This window comes from Athene cunicularia (genome assembly GCF_003259725.1).
Source record: "Athene cunicularia isolate RWA chromosome Z unlocalized genomic scaffold, athCun1 chrZ_part2, whole genome shotgun sequence".
Classification (NCBI taxonomy): Eukaryota; Metazoa; Chordata; class Aves; order Strigiformes; family Strigidae; genus Athene; species Athene cunicularia.
The window spans coordinates 23,011,213-23,030,587 of record NW_020799143.1 but is presented as its reverse complement, the minus strand read 5'-3'; the positions used below and the strand labels follow the sequence as shown (position 1 = coordinate 23,030,587).

The window sequence follows — 19,375 nt, the reverse complement described above, 5'->3', positions numbered from 1 at the left end:
GCGGACACGGCCGCGGCCGTAGCAGCGGAGCTGGGCTGCGCGTCGGAGACGGTGCCCGAGCTGCGGGCCGTGTGCAGGTGACTGCGGGACCGGCGGCGGTGTGCGGGCCGGCGCTGAAACCGCCGGCTTCCTCCGGGCGGGGCTTTGTGGCCCCGGTTCTAGCGGGAAGCTTTCGGCCTGGCTCGGTGCTGGTGCAGGGGAGGCCCCCCCGGGGCGGGGGTCGGAGGTGCTGTCGCTCAGACGCTGCACCGGTTCCTCAGGAGAGGCGGGAGGTGCCCGGGCAAAGCCGCTTCCGAACAGTCTTGTCTGGGTCTGTGCCATGTGGGTTTTTTAATCTCCCGAGTGGATACGCAGTGGAAAAGGAGAACATCGTTTTTCTACGAGGGTAGTGCTCCACTGGCAGAAACTTTTTTATGGCCTTGAATTCACGGACAGTTCAGCATGTAAAAGTTTCTTAAGTAAATAGTTAGCAACGTGTTACCTTAAGTTTTACCCAACGGGTATCTGAACGTGTACATAGTTTTAGGAGGCCCCTGTTGCAAAATGAAAGGCGTACCTTACTTGAAGAAAAAGATCCAGCCACCTGTTTGTGCTGACATCATTTAGATGAGTTCTGGTAACCGCAGCATGCATTAACTGTTGAGCTTGTTTGGACCCCTAGCCTCTAGCGACTGTTTCTGTCAGGGCTAGTGGTGAAGTCAAAGCCGTGCAGGTGCTTCTTCGTGCAGGGGATAGTGGTGTTTGCCCAGTCAGCCTAGGTGGCACTGGGATCGGGAAAGAAAAAAATGCGCGGTTGTTCTACACTTGTAACTTCACTCGTATTTGTGGACCAGTGAATTGCAAGTAGTGTTGTAAGAAGAGAATCCTCAAGGGGCTGAAGCAGTGGGGTCGAGCATGCTAAAACTGGAAGGTGCTCAGGTCACATGAATAGTGAGAATCACCTCTGACCTGTAGGAAAGTCTTGATTTCAGGCAGTAATTTCTGCAGATATCATCACAGATGATGCGTTGCACAAATCTATATAGACAGCAACAGAACTGTGACAAGTTCTGTCCTTTAGTTATTTCCTCAAAGGCACAGAAGTACTGCAGAGCTGTTTCAAAGGCAAGATGGAGGTTCTTCACTTTCTTGCACTAAATACAATGAACATGGTCTTGAAAGTGATGCAGGAGGCATAATTTGGTAAATGTAGCTAGAATTGCACTATATATTGAGCTCTTGATGACTTTTCAGTGCTGTACATGCAAGATGCATATAAAAAAATGCAGGTGTTGTCATGAGCATGTCGTTCTAATGTTCCCAGAGTTATACCCCAAATCACAGGCATAACAGCAAAAACATTTTTAATAGCAGTATATGAGATAAAGTCATTAGCTGGACAGAGTTAATTTGATAATTATTGTTCCTTTACATGATGATAGTACCTCAGAGGAAGAGGAAGGTAGGAACATTTGTTACTTTAGTAAAATGCAAGGAGCAAAGAATAGGAATAGGACCCCAGGGTCACAGAGTTCAGTGTCTGAGCCGAGATATACCTGCATGAGTGTTGTGTGTAATGGTGAGATCTTAATAAGCCTTTCGGAAGTTGTGACTTTTAGGGTCATTTTTCATCAGAAAGAAATCAACACTTACAGAGAAGAAATTCGGCAGGCATTCTCGCTTTTTCTAATGCTAGCTTAACTAAAACATAGCTTTATTTCAGATGTCATAGTTCTGGTGACTAGGATAATTTTTTACCATTACTGGGCTTAGTAAAAATAGAGACTGATGTTAGTATTAAAAACAGTTCATGTGTTCTAGTGTGGCAGCAACTGTGGGAATTATTCTATAAACTTTCCCAGTGCAGATGTAGTCTCTGATTGTTCCTGTACCATGGCTTATTCTCTGCTGTTGCTTGAGCCTGTCACTGTTTTCACTTGAATTCCAATAAGAGTTTCTATGCTTTATTTATCCCTTCATTCACACTGCTTTTTCTTTAGTTCTGCTTTCTTCAATCTGTGACTGCTACATTTCATCTGCTAAGTTTGCTGGTGTTACAGAGCAGTGCTGTCTGTTTGCTGCTGAGTGCACTGTAGAAAGTGATGCTGTGCAGTGGAAAGGTTTGGGAAAGAATAAAGGACAGGCAGTTTATGAGGAGGAGAGAACAGATCATCTGGCTTTGTAGGAGAATGAAGATAAACCTGCACGTCCTGGTGTGACCTTTCACCTATGCAGGCTAGAAATCCCAAACTCTAATCTCTGTGTGCTTTTGCTTTTAATTTAAATAGTCCTAGCCTCTTGAATCTCTCTCCTTAACACTGGCCAACCTCAAATTGCTACCTCTGGTCACTTTCACTTGCCTGCTTTAAGCTGTTTGTATTCTTCTCTTGAGAAGAAATGAAAACCATTCAAACACACCAAGATCTGTTCTGTGGTGTCTTGGGTCACATTTATTATTGGTGTAAATACAGTTTTCTAGATGCTGAAATGAACATATCCTGGATATAAACACAGATTTTTTCTAATTTGTAAGAGAACTTCTGGCAAGTTAAGGAGGGTTTCCTTGAGTATAAGAGAGATGGGAAGATGTGGATACTCCTATATCTATTATTAAAATAGTAATAGGTTAAGAGAATCCTTCATAGACTCAGGATGAAGTTTTTCAATATCCATAGTTAAATCTTTTTTAGAATATAGTGACATTGTGTACATTTAAGTATTATTGACGATTTAGAGTCATCTGGTAAGGAGAAATGGTGTAATGTTTAAATACTGTTTAACTCTTTGTGCATCTCAGTATGTTGTGGTTGATTTTTTTTTTCTTCTATTTCCATCATGTAATACATTCCTGCAAACAATGCAGAAAAAATATTCCGTCTTCACTCACTTAAATTTGACTTGGTGAGAATGCTTTGCTTACTGCTTCAGTGGTATGCAGAAAATCGTTAAAAAGATTGGTTTTTTCCTAAGATTTTTAACAGGTGTAAAATGGTGTCCTTAGCTAGGAGATTCGATCGGTAGTTCTCTTAAATAACCAAGGTGTAGGGAGGGTAAAGTTTTAAATTTTGTTCAGATGGGAGGGTCAAGTTTTAAATTTTGTTTAAATGCCTTAGTGGTCTGTGAGCTAAGAGGTTTTGCTTGAGATTGATTATTGGTGTTTGAGCAATGGAAGTGCTGGAATGTTGCAGATGCAAGATTGTTACTCGGTTATGCTAACTCGATATGTTACTCGGTTTTGCCTTCTGAGTGATTTGTTATGTACATGTAGGACAGGCTAAGACTCAAATCAGTGTGGATTTTCACTAGGTCAAGGGAGATGAAACTTAGTTACCCTATTCCACTTCAGCCCTAATTCACCTTCTTGTTTTATTAGAAGGAGTAGCTGTAAATATTTCTAGAAACGTGTTATAAAGCTGTATTAAGCTAGCATTAGCGTCTTAATATATTTAGCATTTAGTATCTTGTAGTATTAGTGTCTCAAAGATGATGAAAGTACTGCTTTTAAAATATATGCAATATAAAGAGTATTATAAACACTGTATCTGCTTACTACAAAAATATCATCAAAATACTAAAGCACCTTCTGATTTCTGAAACTGAGGAGGCTTTTTGTGCTGCCTGAATATTCTGAGAAAAGTAAAATCAGGGTGATTAAAGGCTTCACTAATGGTCTATTTGCATGTCCAAATTTCCACAAAATTGCCTTTGGCCTTTTTTTTAATAGCTGCCTTGAAATATCTTTCTAGGGGACATAAAATTCCTCTAACACTTTGTGTGCTTTTTTCCATGTGAGACTTTCAGGTACTGTTCCTTGTCAGTCTCCTACAGTTCATCTCAGTGTCCATTAAGCAGTATGGCCGGTGTTTGCCCCTCTGCCATAACTGAGTGCACTGAATGTATTTGCCTTGTGTGCAGGGAATATTCTGTGTGGAGACATAGTGGAATCCTGCCATTGTGGCCTCAGGAGTGAGGTGTGACTGGTGCAAACTTTGTATTGCCTGCACTTTCTTCTGTTAGGTGTATGACACTGACTACTTAGCCTTAATTTCTGGAGGGATTAGCATATACTTTCCATTTGTAAAGCCTGGTTTCCTCAGGACTGTGGACCAAATATTAATGATGTGGTTCATGTGGTTCATCCGGTTCCTGGCTGCAGTGGAGCTACCCAGGAACTCCAGCATGGCCTGTGTAAAAAGCTATACAGCAAAGCCTTTCAAGGCTTCAGTGCACGTGATACAATGTCATATGTCATAAACTAATACTGATCCAAAATACTGAAAAGAGTGCTTTGTGTAACATTTCTTTAGAAACTGAGGGCTTCTGGCTTTCCAGGAGTGAGAAATGGCAGTGTCTGGGCATGCAAGGGTCTATGGAACCTGTCAGGGATTCAGTGGCGGTATCTCTTTGTACTAGATATCTTTCTGTCCTTAAAAGGAAAAAGAGGAAGCAGCTTACATGCCAGCTATTTTACACTGTGTCTGCTTGGTGCTGATTTCTGGGCATTTTTTTTTTTTTTTCCCTGCAGCAGGCATTTAGTGAGCATGGTGTGGATATCACAGCCAGAGATCCCTGGCCTAGACCTGTGGGAGGGAGGGAAAGCTCAAGTATTTTTGGTGATTTCTGACATCATATGTATGCATATGGGATATGGGAAGGGAAATGGGAAACTGTCACCTCTGATATAGGTTAAACTTCACAATGTTAGGTAATAGATGTTTTCAGATCCTCCAAATAACCTGTGTGGTGTTCACACAACAAAATACACAGTCATGTCTTTAGAAAGGACTTGGGGCATTTTGGTGAATAGGGCCACTGGTCCATGTGGAGGAAGACTCAGATAAATAGTCTGATCGTGCTGGTGGGATGCCAGTTCCACAGAAGTGTCAGCTGTGAGTTGCTTTACCTGTCAGGGTCTGTACATTACTTCATTGGGTGGGCTATTCATAACACTAATCTATGCTGAATGGCAAACAGCCTTGTCTAAAAGTCTAATGTTTGTTCTGTGTTCTCCAAGGTGCTGTTGTCCTCCGTTATGTTAGTTAAATCACTATTCCTCAGCACTGGTTTGGTCTGCACTTGATAGAAGATTCAGTTGTCTCTGCCTCCTCTTCCACAAGTCAGAATCTAAGGATAGCTCACTAATTTAAAAAGAATGATTTTCTGTTTGGGATGAAATCTGTAAGACAGGAAGGCTAAAACTCTGTGTACTGCTGGATGGAGAGAAACTAACTAAACAATAGTAAATTCAAATTATCTTCTATCTGAATAAGGGAAGAGCAACTGACATCATCTACCTGGACTTGTGCAAAGCTTTTGACACTATCCCATACTACATCTGTGTCTCTAAATTGGAGAGACATGGATTTGATGGATGACCACGTGGTAGATAAGGAACTGGCTGTATGGTTGTGCTTAAAGAGTTGTGGTGAACAGCTTGGTATCTGAGTGGAGAGCAGTGACAAGTGCTGTTCCTCAAGGGTCAGTGTTGAGGCCAGTGCTGTTTAACATCTTTGTTGGTGACACAGAGAATGGGACTGAGTGCACCCTCAGCAAGTTTGCCAACAACACCAAGCTGTGGTGCGGTTGACAAGCTGGAGGAAGGGATGTGCCATCCAGAGGGACCTGGACAGGCTTGAGAGGTGGGCCTGTGAGAACCTCATGAAGTTCAACAAGGCCAAGTGCAAGGTTCTGCACATGGGTCAAGGCAATCCCAAGCACAAATACAGGCTGGGCAGTGAGCAGATTCAGAACAGCCCTTTGGAGAAAGACCTGGGGATACTAGTGGATAGAAAACTGACTATGAGCCAGCAATGTGCACTCACAGTCCAAAAAGCCGACTGTATCCTGGGCTGCATCAAGAGAAGTGTGGCCAGCAGGTTGAGGGAGGTTCTATACTGCTCTTGTGAGACTTCACCTGGAGTATTGTGTCCAGCTCTGGGGCCCCCAGCATAAGAAGGACATGGACCTGCTTGAGCAGGTCCAGAGGAGGCCACAAAGATGATCAGTGGTCTGGAGTCCCTCCTTTATGAGGACAGGCTGAGAGAGTTGCAGTTGTTCAGCCTGTAGAAGAGAAGGCTCTGGGAGGACCTTATAGCAGCTTTCCAAGACTTAAAGGGGGCCTACAGGAAAGATGGGGAGGGACTCTTTATCAGGGGCTGAAGTGACAGGACAAGGGGTAATGGTCTTGAACTGCAAGAGGTAGATTTTAGATGAGATATAAGGAAGAAACTCTTTCCTGTGAGGGTGGTGAGGCACAGGTTGCCCAGAGAAGCTGTGGCTGCCCCCTCCCTGGCAGTGTTCAAGGTCAGGTTGAACGGGGCTTTCAGCAACCTGATCTAGTGGAAAGGTGTCCCTGCCTATGGATGGTCTTGAAGGTCTCTTCCAACCCAAATCATTCTATGATTGTATGATTCAGTGGTGAGTTTATCGGGTCATGAGAACTAGGCTGCCTACCCACAACCAAAATTTTGACTCTGACTTTTGCTTATTGTCAGCTGATACTGTTTGATTCCAGACTTCTGTTTCTCAATTACTGTATGAGCCTATGCTGTTCCACTCTAAAGGCTTATTCATTACTGCAGTGATAGTATTACCTAGCTTAGTATTGTTGACATGGGGAACATTATAAAATTATGGGGAATATAAGATGATAATGAAAAAATATAATCAAATCATAAATTTTATTGAGAATGAATGTTACACTCCAGAAATTTTTCCTGCAATTCAGCAGTGGTTTGCTTATCTCGTAAAGAGATGGTTATGCACAAGAATATGCTGGGTTTCAGACTACACATGAACTTAGGCAGTTTTATAACCCCTGCTTTTATGTAGTCTTCAAACAGTAGAGACACAAAAGAGATCATGTCTGATGCAGGTGATACTTCTCTGTTTTAATTAATATTTTTCTCAGACTATTTTTATTGGATAAAATTATTTTGTGAGTAATATAAAATTACCACTGTGTTTGAGTCAGTATTATTCTGTATGTTTCTGAAAAAGTATTTCATACTATTGTAGTGTCTAATCTGAAGCCTTCAGATGGATTGTGGAATGGTATGTGGGAAATTTTTATGTTATAAATCTGGCAGGGGAGCAGATATGGTATCCCACAGAATTTTTTTTTTTTTTTGTGTTTTGTATTTATGAGAAATTCCATCCTTATTTATGTTATGAAAGCCTAATGTTTGCATGATCAGTTTAAATCATTGCAAACAAAAGCAGTTCCACTTTTCCTTCCCACATCCTGCAGTGATTTGCATTACAGCAAAAACTATGGTTAGCTGTACTTTGTATTCTATGTAAGTACAAGAACAGTGAGGAAGAAAAGATGTAAAGAAGGACACAAAGAAGAGTGGCAGGCACTTCTGTCACTTCTGGCAGAAGTGGTGTCTTATTCCCACTGGAAGGAATGTGGCATAAATTAGTGCCCTAATACAGCAATGTCAGTTCATGTAAATGTGGTGGCTTGCCCATGTTTGTATCTGATGGGGGGTGTTAGCTTTACCCTACAGGTTGAGATTGATACTTACTTTTAATTGATTTTTCCGTAGTTCATGAGAAAATCATAATATGTGGATGAGATTTGAAAAAGTTGAGGCATTTTTGGTTTATAAAAAGTATTGGACATAAATTTTGTTAAACCTCTAGGCAGCTATGCTCGATTAGTCAGAAGAAAGATAAAATTTACCCGGTCTCTGTCAAAGCCAGATATAAACTCCAAGAATTTTTGTCTTCTGATTCTTTATCTTAACAACCATACTGGCCTTTTGCCCTGATTTAGGCTGTACAAGCTATATCTTGTTTATTCACATTTTGCTGTCTTTATTCCTTTTAAGAAGAGCTTAACTGATTTTTGTTATGAAGTAAGTATGAAAAAAATTATAATTGTTATTTTCTTTATTGTCCTAGCACTGATGTGTTAATGTCTTCTGATAAAGAAAAGGATCTGGATGTTATTCCTGAAGATAGCAGTCTTCTAACTCTTCGGTATGTCATTATAGTATGCTCACAGTACCCTGATAAGGGGTGGGGTGGAAAACAAGCACAAAAGCATGGCTATCTGCTTTTCCCTTTCCAGAAAACAGTGGACTTTCTAAAGCAGTGTCCAGAAATACTCTAAGGGCAGAAACACCAGCTTATGATAGGATAATTGATATGATCCTTTTGCTTGAATGTTACTTAGGAATTTTTTATTAATATATACAGAATATGTCATCTTTCTTATTGGAAGAATTTAGGATTTCTGGCCCTAGATACTTCTGAACTAGCACCTAAATTTGGAACATGCAGGGGACTTCTTGTGATCATGTGTGGGAGGTTTGTCCAAAGCCTCCTGAAATAAATCTGTAGCTCTTACCTCTAGTTACCCACAGTCATATTGTAACACCCAAAGTTAATTACTGAAGTTGTAGCAAGATACCTCTTAGTCTGTACTCAGTCTGTATAGAACTCATTGATACTACTGATGCATTTCAGAAGTTGAGCAATATATGTTAAGTTTGTATCAGATAGTGAACTTTGAACTCATACTTGGCCAGTTCAGGCCTTTGCTGTAGTTGAATTTCAGTTTGCTTAGTACTAAGGTAAAGAAATGTGTAAATGTTGTGGTCAGTGTTAAATCTGATTGTTACTGAAAGTTTGAAGGGATTTGATGTTCAGGAAGTGGTTAAATACATGTATTTTAGTAGATAATCAGTGTACAATACTCTTTCTTCTTCAAGTGATGCTCAGGTTTTTTTAGAAAACTATCTGTGTCATGGGGTTGAAAATGTTTGTGCTTTTTTCCTTGTTTTTTTGCTTGAATGTGGATTGAATTTCTCTGAAGTGAGGGGGATAGTTGAAACAGCTTCCTCACTGTAGGAAAGTGTTCTTCCTAGGAATGCTCTTCAGATAACATTTTGCTGGTTTTTCTCGTAAGTGTAAAAAACTGCCCACAAACAACCTGTAATTTGCACATAAGAGGAAATTAAAAACCAAGCTGAAGTCCACAATCTGGCCTGTACTACCAGGTTTTATGAGAGTCAGAAGACAAGAGTATTTTAAGTTACTCTGTTGTCCACTAAGACAGTCAGAAATCCTGGTCTTTGATACCTGGACTGTAGCAGATTGTGTCATTTAAAATTATACCTAGAGATTCTGCATGGAAGTTGTTGAATGAAATTTTGTCCTTTGTTCCTACTCCTCAGAATTAGAAAGAAGGCTTTAGAGAGGAGAGAAGAAACAATTATTGTGGATCGGGCTTGCAGACAAGAAACTCTTACCTATGAGTTGGTAAGTTCCCTGTCATCTTGTAGGATCTCAAGACAGCTCAGCACAGTCAAAATCCAACTTCTGGCTGCTTTGTTCTTTTCATCACTATGAATCTCTGTACACTGTAAATGTTTGCAGATATAAGTTTGCAGGTAACAATTAAGATTAAAGACATTTTATAGAAAGGTAGGACAGGATCTCTGCTCTTACAGTCTGTTACTGAATGTAGTAAGGAGAAACTCCAGCTCATCACCACTGTATGATTGCTTTTATTTGGTTGCTACTAAAGCATTGTTTAGGGGATCAAGTGTACTGAGCATCATGTGAACTTATAAAGTATAAGTAGACAAAATGTGTAATGTTTTTGCTCCTGGAGATCTGTGTGGCAATCTGAGTTTTAATGTGTAAATGATTGTGAGCTTGTTTCTGTAAGGCTTGAAGAAGAAGGCAGTAGGAGCATGGTGACACAAAGTTCCTAATTCTGAGCGTTGTAACCCTAGTTTCTAAGCCATTCTGAGCTGTAAGGAACCAGGAGTATAGTGATTAGCCCCTCAAAAGCCGTCTTGGAATTTCCTTAACTATGCTTAGTACTTTTTTTTTTTTTTTTTAAAGGTGTCTTCACAACCATTAAAGTCTTAAACAGGAAAACTTAAGGAATTAAATTTTGCAGTGCTGGAGTCTGTGACTTGAACAAACAAGCCATGAACTACTGTAAAAAGTAGGGATGGAGATACAGTGAAGAGGGAGCCTCACTACTGAGTGTTTTTTCCCCATTGAGATCTCCTGGTCTGTCTTGAGGGATCTTGTTTCAGCTGTCCTGGGTCCCAGGCACATGGTGTAAACATGTGTCAGCTGAGATGAACTGGTTTTGGGTTCTTAGCCTAGGGCATATCTGAGAAAGTATTTGCAATAGCAATCTTCATAAAGGGTTTCAGTGAGTGGTGTCTTATTTCTGTTTCTGAAGAATGAGCACAAGGTCTGTTACCACAAACCAGTGGTAGCTGGTTTGTGTGTCAGAGCTGGTTGGGACCACAGTGTCCTGGCTCAGGATGAGAGCATTAAGAATTGTTGAGTTTGGAATGTGTCACATGAAGAAAGGAGATACAGGGGATGGAGCACATGTATCTCTGAACTGAAGTCTCAGAGCAGTATACGCTCCTGTTACTAAATTTGAAGAATATTCTGTGCTGGTTGGAAGTGTTTGTGCAGTTAGTATTCTCTCTTTTTTGTTGAAAAAGGAGGAAACTTAACTGCCATAGAAAAGTGCCCTCCCTCCTTCTCACACCTGGGCTATATCTTAAACACAGAGTAGGGTGGAAATGTGGAAATGCTTTAACTTCTTTTCTGAAACAGAGTAGTGTGGCAAGGGCAGTGCTGGATTTTGGTTTTGGATTTTGGAGGAATTGAGGCCTCCAGCTATGTCAAGCTTCCCTAGTAAGACAAAGTGTTGTACTAATTTTTATTTCCATATACTTCATCCTGTGGCTGGTTTCTAGGTCAGTCTTTCTCAAGTTCAGAGTTGCAATCCTCCTTTACATGTGAAAGCATTCAAAGAGCATTTCAAAGCATTAAGTGATGGAAGTTGTTAGCAGCTGGGTTCCATGAGGGCAGAGTGGCAGTAGGCTTTAATTCCCTTTATGTGAGGGCCTCTCAGCAGTGTTAAAGGATTTCACCAGACTGTGGGTACCTCTAGGCTTGCTTTATTAGCAACAGTTAACATCACCTCGTTGAGTGGCAACACCTAATAAAAAACGCCCTCTCTGTAGATGATCTAACATACAATACAAAGAGTCTTTGGTGATTTTCCAGGAACTTTTAGCTCTCAAGTCATCATCAATTTCGAAAGTCCATTGTATTACACAGTTTTGACTAGTTCTTATCGTTCCATTGTAATTCCTCTTCGGACAGCACTGCTTATTGATGCATTCTTTGGTCATCATGTTTACTTAACTTCTGAACAATTTTCATCATAATTCACTTTTAGACTTCTGAGAAAAGACTCAAAATGTTCTATTTAACATACAGTTAAATCTACGTATAGCTTTTCATTACCTAGCCTGAGTTGCTTAAACTGTCAGTATTGTTCCTTGAGCACCTGTGCTCTATTAATTAAGCCTATAAAACAATATCTATTAATTATTCCTGCTATTAATAATATCCTAAGAAAAAAGAGTTTTCTAAAGCTTATTCTTTTTACAAGTAGCCAAGGGATAGTCAGGTATCTCATAATTGCTCTTCCAGAGCTGAGAAATGAAGGAAGATGCTTGAAATCAGTAATTACAGCAGTTTCTCACCTTTCAATTTTGGAAGAACTAGGCTGTTAACAATTCAGAAGACTACACAATCAAAACCAAGTTACAGTTAGAACAGTGTTTCTCAGTCTTTTATTCATGGACTATGATATATAAGTAGTTATCAATATAATATATATGTATTTTTATTTTTCCAGGAGTCACATGCAATTGGAAAGAGGCCAAACAATCCAACAGATCTAGTTGAGGAGGGAGAACTGCTTTTAACTCTGAACATCTTCTATCCTGTCATCTTTCAGAAGGTTGGTGCTAAATTCTCTAGGTTGTATTCTGATGTCTCTTCCCTACTCAGGTAATATCTTGCATTCCCAAGCGGTTAAAATCAGTAACTCCACTGAGGAAGCATGGTAAACTCTTCAACTGTGGTAACTTCTTAAGGCTATTTCAGAATCTGGATTTCATTCTATTGGTGGTTTACAGAAGGAAACTTTTACAGTAATTACTCAGCAGCCAGTTGATTTCACAGAAAGCTCATGTTCTGAAACTAAAGTACTCTTTCTGGGTTTGGGATAAGTGTGCTCAGACTTCCTTTCCTGCACTTTTCAGTGGGAAATATAACTTCTAAGTTTCTGAATAAAACTAATAAATGGCAGTCTTAGGAGAAGCTGAGGCAAGATGCTGTTTAAAATCTTGTACAGAGGGGTGATGTGCCATATGCTACCATTAATGACCTCAAGCTGTCAAGAGCAGTACTGATGCTGACAAGTGATTTTTATTTGAAGCCATGTGCTGTTTTCTTTGTAGCATAAAGAACGCAAACCCTATCAGACAGTCCTTGTACTGGGCAGCCAGACACTCACCGAGCTCAGAGACTCGATTTCCTGCGTCAGTGACTTCCAGATAGGTGGTGAGTTCAGCAGTCAGCCAGATCAAGTACCAGAGCATGTCACCAAGGTAAAACCCTCCATGTGGAATCCTGTACATGTATAGGAACTTTTAAAACATACAGGAGAGAGGGAAGCAGAATTTTGTTTTGTTTTTTCTTCAGCAGTTAATTTATCTGCACTGGTTCTGCCTGTGGGTTGCACTGCAAGTATATACTTCCTGGTGGCGTTAACAAGCCGACCTGTTTTGCGTAATGTCAAGGAAAACATAATTAATGCTACCACTAGGAAGTAGTAACACTGGCAGTGAGTTCTTGCATATATGTATCCCTGTGGACTGACTTTACTTTGAGCTATATTCTAAAACACCAGAGGTAATAGAAAGCTAAATGTAGACCATCCCCCTCTGAACATACATAGTTTTGTCTTTGCAACTGGGTGCTGGTCAGAAGTAGGTATGAAAGTTGTTTCCCTCTCCCACAATTGCCAGGTGTTCTCTGGGGATTTGCAAAAGGAGTCAATAAAGAAAAAGTAATTGAAAATACTGAAATGGCATCGTTTTGATAATGTGTCACATATTATATCCCAAAGTGGTTGAGGTTGGTATGGACTTCTGGAGGTCATCTGGTCCAACTCCTCTGTGCAACCAAGGCCACCTACAGCCAGTTGTCTAGGATTGTGAACACATGGCTTTTGGATATGTCCAAGGATGGAGGTTCCACAACCTCCCTGGGCAGCCTGTGGCAGTGCTTGGTCACCCTCACCATGAAAAGTATTTTCTGATGCTTGGAAGGAACCTCCTGTGTTTCACTTTGTGCCTCTGCTCCTGTCACTGGGTACCACTGAAAAGAACCTGTCTCCTTCCTCTTTGTGCCGTCCCTAGAGGTATTTGTATATGTTAATAAGATCCCCTCTGAACTTTCTGCTCGCCAGGCTGAACAGTGCCAGCTCTCTCAGTCTCTCCTCATAGGTGAGATGTTCTAGTCCCTTCATCTTCAAGGCCGTTGTGGGACTCTTTCTCCAGTATGTCTATGTTCTTGTACTGAGGAGCTTACAACTGGACACAGGACTCCAGGTGTGGCCTCACCAGTGCTGAGTAGAGAGGAGGGATCACCTCCTACAACATGCTGGCAATACTTTGTCCAATGCAGTACAGGATCCCATTTGCCTTCTTTGCTGAAAGGGCACATCCATAGAATCATGGAATCATTTGGGTTGGAAGGGACATTAAAGATCATCTAGCTCTATCCCTCCTGCCATGGTCAGGGACACCTTCCACTAGATCAGGTTGCTCAAAGCCCCATCAAACCTGGCCTTGAACACTTCCAGGGAGGGGGCAGCCACAGCTTCTCTGGGCAACCTGTTACAGTGTCTCACCACCCTCACAGGAAAGAGTTCCTGCCTTATATCTCATCTAAATCTATCCTCTTCCAGTTTAAAACCATTTCCCCTCATCCTGTCCCTACAGTCCCTGATACAGAGTCCCTCTTCATCTTTCCTGTTGGCCCCTTTTTAAGTCTGGAAAGCTGTAAGATTTCCCCAGAGCCTTCTCTTCTCTAGGCTGAACAACTGCAACTCTCTCACCCTGTCCTCATAAGGAAGTGGCTTCAGCCCCCTGATCATCTTTGTGGCATCCTCTGGACCCACTCGAGCAGATCCATGTCCTTTTAATGGGGGGGGCCCAGAGCTGGACACAATATTCCAGGTGGGGTATCACAGGAACAGAATAGAGGGGGAGAATCCCCTCCCTTGAACTGCTGCTGGTCATGATTCTCTTGATGCAGCCCAGGATACAGTTGGCTTTCTGGGCTGTGAGCACACATTGCTGGCTCGGTTTTCGTCCACTAATAACCCCAAGTCCTTCTCCACAAGGCTGTCTCAATCTACTCTTTGCCCAGCCTATATTTGTGCATGGGATTGCCTTGACCCATGTGCAGGACCTTGCACTTGGCCTTGTTGAACTTCCTGAGGTTTGCATGGGCCAACCTCTCAAGCCTGTAAATGTCCCCAAATGGGATAAAAGAACTTACTAACAACATGATGTAGATAAGCTTCTTTATTAATGACTGGGTGCATAGGGGAGTGGTCTTACCAGCAATACACACCTAGCTCCTCGAGTATGCTGATTATATAGGATATAATGATGCATAGTAAACATTCTCATACATAGTCATACCAATTCTCATAATTCATTTTCTTAATCGCACCCCTTTCCAGTCATGTGCATTTTGTCTTTAAATTGAGTTGAAGTGCTGCTTTTAACAACCACCACGGACCACTGACTCAAAAGACCCTCCAGTGTCCTTGTCTCAAGGACTTTGGCTCACATTACAACTTTAACATGCTTCAAGGTCACAGAATCATCAAGGTTGGAAAAGACCTTGAAGATCATCTAGTCCAACCATTAACCTAACACTGACTGCTCCCAACTACACCAGATTCCTCAGCTCTATGACAACCCAACTCTTAAACACCTCCAGGGATGGGGACTCCACCACTGCCCTGGACAGCCCATTCCAATGCCCAACAACCCCTTCTGGAAATAAATACTACCTAATAGACAGTCTAAACCTTCCCTGGAGCAACTTGAGGCCATTACGTCTTGTCCTATCTCTTGTTACTTGGTTAAAGAGACTCATCCCCAGCTCTCTGCAGCCTCATTTCAGGGAGCTGTAGAGGGCGATGAGGTCTCCCCTCAGCCTCCTCTTCTCCAGACTAAACACCCCCAGTTCCCTCAGCCGCTCCTCATACGACCTGTGCTCCAGACCCTGCACCAGCTCTGTTGTCCTTCTCTGGACATGCTCGAGTCATTCAATGTCCTTTTTGGAGTGAGGGGCCCAAAACTGAACTCAGGAATCGAGATGCAGCCTCCCCAGTGCCAGTACAGGGGTAAAATCCCTTCCCTGTCCCTGCTGGCCACGCTATTGCTGACACAAGCCAGGATGCCATTGGCCTTCTTGGCCCCCTGGGCACACTGCTGGCTCCTGTTCATCGGGCTGTCAATCAGCACCCCCAGGTCCCTCTCTGACTGGCAGCTCTCCAGCCACTCCTCCCCAAGCCTGTAGCGCTGCTGGGGGTTGTTGTGGCCCAAGGGCAGCCCCCGGCATTTGGCCTTATGGACACTCCCCCAGTTGGCCTCAGCCCATGGCTCCAGCCTGTCAAGGTCTCTCTGCAGAGCCTCCCTACCCTCGAGCAGATCAACACTCCCACCCAACTTGGGGTCATCTGCAAACTGACTGAGGGTGCACTCGATCCCCTCATCTAGATCATCAATGAAGATGTTAAACAGGAGTGACCCCAACACCGAGCCCTGGGGGACACCACTTGTGACTGGCCGCCAACCTGATTTAACTCCTTTCACCCCAACTCTTTGTGCCCAGCCATCCAGCCAGGGTTGTTTTTTGGTTGGTTGGGTTTGGTTTTTTTTTTTGTGAAGATCCCTTTATAAGGTATCGTTTAGAACATCCTCATCAACAAGGCTATAAATCTTCCATACCAAACAGCCTAACAGTAAAATCTGGTCATGAATATTATTCTTTGAACAGAAATCTGGTTAATGATTATTACCAGTGTGTGTGGCCTTAGCCTGGGACTTTACAAAGAACTTTGTACCAGCGTGACTGGTTGTATGGTTATGCTAAACCAAATACAGTGTTTCTGTGGCTACTTAAAATATTACACTATACTGTTTTTTCCTAACTATTATAAAACCAATACTCCTCTAGAATTTCATTTAATTGGTTAGGCCTGATCTTTCATATTTATATTAAAATCACTGAAAATCATTAAAATCAGCTAAAATTAATAACAAATCAGTAACATTAAGGTCCCTCTGAATGGCACATCCCTTCCCTCTAATGTGTTGACCTCACCACACAGCTTGGTGTTGTCAGTAACCTTGCAGAGGGTGCACTTAATCCCACTGTCCGTGTCACCAACAATGTATATGAAACAGCAGTAGCCTCAGTACTGACCCCTGAGGAACAGCACTTGTCACTGCTCTCTACTTGGACACCAAGCTGTTCACCACAACTCTTTAAGCACGATCATCCAGCCAATTCCTTATCCACCACGTGGTCATCCATCAAATCCATGTCTCTCCAATTTAGAGACACAGATGTAGTATGGGATAGTGTCAAAAGCTTTGCACAAGTCCAGATAGATGATGTCAGTTGTTCTTCCCATATCCACCAACGTGGAAACCCCATTGTAGAAGGCCACCAAACTTGTCAGGCATGATTTGTGCTTTTGTGAAGCCATGTTGGCTGTCACAAATCACCACCTTATTTTCTATATGCCCCAGCATATTTTCCATGAGGATTTACTGCATGATTTTTCCAAGCACAGAGCTGAGATTGACTGGCCTGTAATTTCTTCAGTCCTCTTTATTTCCCTTTTTAAAAATGGGGGGTTTTTTTACAGTCAATGGGAACTTCATCAGACTGACATGACTTCTCAAATATGATGGATAGTGGCTTAACCAGCTTGTCCTCCAGTTTCTTCAGGACAGTTGCGGTTTGAACTCAGAGGGCACCTGAGCAGCACACAGGCTCTCACTCCCCCCTTTTTACCCCGTGCTGGGTCAGGAATTGAGATAAGGATGGGGAGGGTTGACTCACCCATTATGGTCACAGGCAGAAGACAGACTGTCCTGGTTCAGCTAGGATAGGGTTAAGTTTCCCCAGCAGAGAGGGGGAAGGGATCTCCGGCCGGGTTATTCATACCATGCTGACATCAGGGCCAGCATGGAAAACTTTTTCCTTGGTAGTCTTGGTGGCGGGGAGTTGTTCCGTGACTATTTGCGGTATTTCTCTGTATATCGTTTGTCTTACTTACTGCTATTGCTGTTTATTGTTATTATAATTGCTATTGTTGTTGTTCAGATTGTTTATCACACTGTTGTATCAAATTTCTTCTTATTTTAACCTGGGGTTTGTGCCTCACTGCCAGCCTGACAGGCTGAGGGTGGGGGAGAGGCAACGGCAATGTGGTCTCCGGTCCCGGCAGGGCCTAAACCACCACAGCCTTAATTGGCACACCAACGTGGGGCACAAGAGGGCTGAAATAAGAATAAAAAGGGACAGACCCTGACCAGAATGTGATAGAGCAATCTGTTGAGTGTAATTTTTCTGTTTGTATTTGTATTAGTTTAATAAGAAAATGTTTGCAATGCTGGCCCACTTGCTTGCGTGGTGGGGCTGGATTACTCCTTATATCCAGTGTATGATCCCAGTGCTGGTGTTTGTTATTGGTGGAAAATATATAAAGGGTCTTATGTTGTTATATGGGCTATTGTATTGCTGTTTGTGGGGGTGGGCTGGTACCTGTTTGTTGACTCGGCTTTTGTTAGGGGCCTCACCCACTCTGTGGGTGAGCCAGGGGAAGAGATCCTCTTGGTTTTGGGGAGTTTCAAATATGCTTGGAGCCTGCAGGCCAGTATGTTTGCAGCACAATGCTTTCTGAATGTCTGCCTGATTTCGGTTTTGGCCATGCGGCACTTCTCGAACAATAGCAGTGCCCGGAAACCTGCCCCGAGGTCAGATAATAGTGAGTGGCAAGGGGTGTGGGAAAAGATGGGCAAAGCCTGAGTCGGTGGGCACCTCCAGTGCTTTGGAATTTCACTCCTGAACAAATGCAGAGGCCTGAAAAGCTGATGGAGTGCTTAGAAAGGGTGTGTTACCAAGCTGGCAAAACCCAGGAGACACAAAACGCTGCAGTGTGTTGGGGACTTGCCCATATCTACTGTGCCCTCTGTAATGCCACCCACTGCCCTTAAGGAGAAGAAAAGGCTACAGAACATGAGAGTGAACTCACGGAAACAGTATCTGGGCCGGGGGGACAGGCAGAGCCAGTCTCAGTTGTCTCTACCAGCACAGCAGCTGAGGCAGAGCCAGCCAGTGATGGTATAAGTTGCCTTGATACAGAAAACCAAATATACCAGAAAGTCATTTCGCAAGGTGAGGGATGGGGATGAGCCAGGCCCAGCACAGGAACAGGAGGAAGGGCCAGTGGTGATCGACTGAGCTGCGAGATATGCGGAGAGATTTCGGCCACCTGGGAGGCAAGCAGATTTGCACCTGGCTGCTCTGATGCTGGGACAATGGAGCCAGTGCTTTAGAAATGGAGGGGAGAGAGGCCAAGCAGCTGGGATCTTTGGCCAAGGATGCTGGCATTGATAGGGAAATAGAGAAACAGGCTCCAACACTCAGCCTTTGGAGGCGACTTGTGCTCAGTGTAAGGGAGAGGCACCCCTACAAGGATGATATCCTATGTCAGCTAAGCCAATGGACCAACATTGAGAAAGGCATCCAGAACCTCAGGGAACTGGCTGTGTTTGAGATGATCTATGGTGATCTGAATGATGAGCAGTCACCCATGGACCCAGATCAGGCCCCTTGCACACACCTGATGTGGCGAAAGCTCCTGAAGAGTGCACCAGAAGCACACTCGAAAGCATTGGCAATAGTGTCCTGGTGGACAGACACCCAGACTCTAACAGTGGATGGAGTGGTTGGCAAGATCCGGCAATGTGAGGGAAATTTCCCTTCATCTCAACATTCCTGGGTCTCAACTGTGGAGGAACTGTCTCAGAGGGTCCAGAACATGGAAGAGGACATGTCCTACGTTCCACCTGCACGGGCTGATGTCTCAGCCATTAGAAGTAAACGTTTCCCCACCCAAGGGAAAGGCAGCAGAAGGCACACACCACGAGGCACCCTGTGGTTTTTCCTCCACGACCATGGAGAAAACATGAGGAGGTGGGATGGACAGCCCACTGCCGCCTTAGCTGCACGAGTAGAGCAGCTGAAAGGGAAGACCATCACAAAAGGGGAGTCCTCCAAGAAAAGCACAGCTCCAGTGTCCAGTCAGAAATACCCCAGACAGGATAGAATGGCCAACGTTATGTCTGACCCTCTTGAGGGGACCAGTAAATCATTCTTACAAGAAGTGAGTGATGATGAGCAGGATTAGAGGGGCCCTGCTTCCAGCCAGGTGGAGGAAAGGGATAAT

At 43.1% G+C, this 19,375-nt stretch overlaps 1 protein-coding gene across 1 annotated transcript in view; it reads left to right on the top strand.

Moving 5' to 3' along the window:
* The first annotated feature begins 6 nt into the window (after positions 1 to 6).
* Positions 7 to 19,375, top strand: part of SNAPC3 (small nuclear RNA activating complex polypeptide 3) — a 31,124-nt gene continuing 11,755 nt past the window's right edge. The window contains exons 1-5 of the mRNA XM_026866428.1: positions 7 to 77; positions 7,888 to 7,965; positions 9,165 to 9,249; positions 11,678 to 11,782; positions 12,285 to 12,434. Coding sequence (XP_026722229.1) covers positions 7,901 to 7,965; positions 9,165 to 9,249; positions 11,678 to 11,782; positions 12,285 to 12,434 — 405 coding nt within the window. The 5' untranslated portion in view covers positions 7 to 77; positions 7,888 to 7,900. The remainder of the gene's footprint in view (positions 78 to 7,887; positions 7,966 to 9,164; positions 9,250 to 11,677; positions 11,783 to 12,284; positions 12,435 to 19,375) is intronic.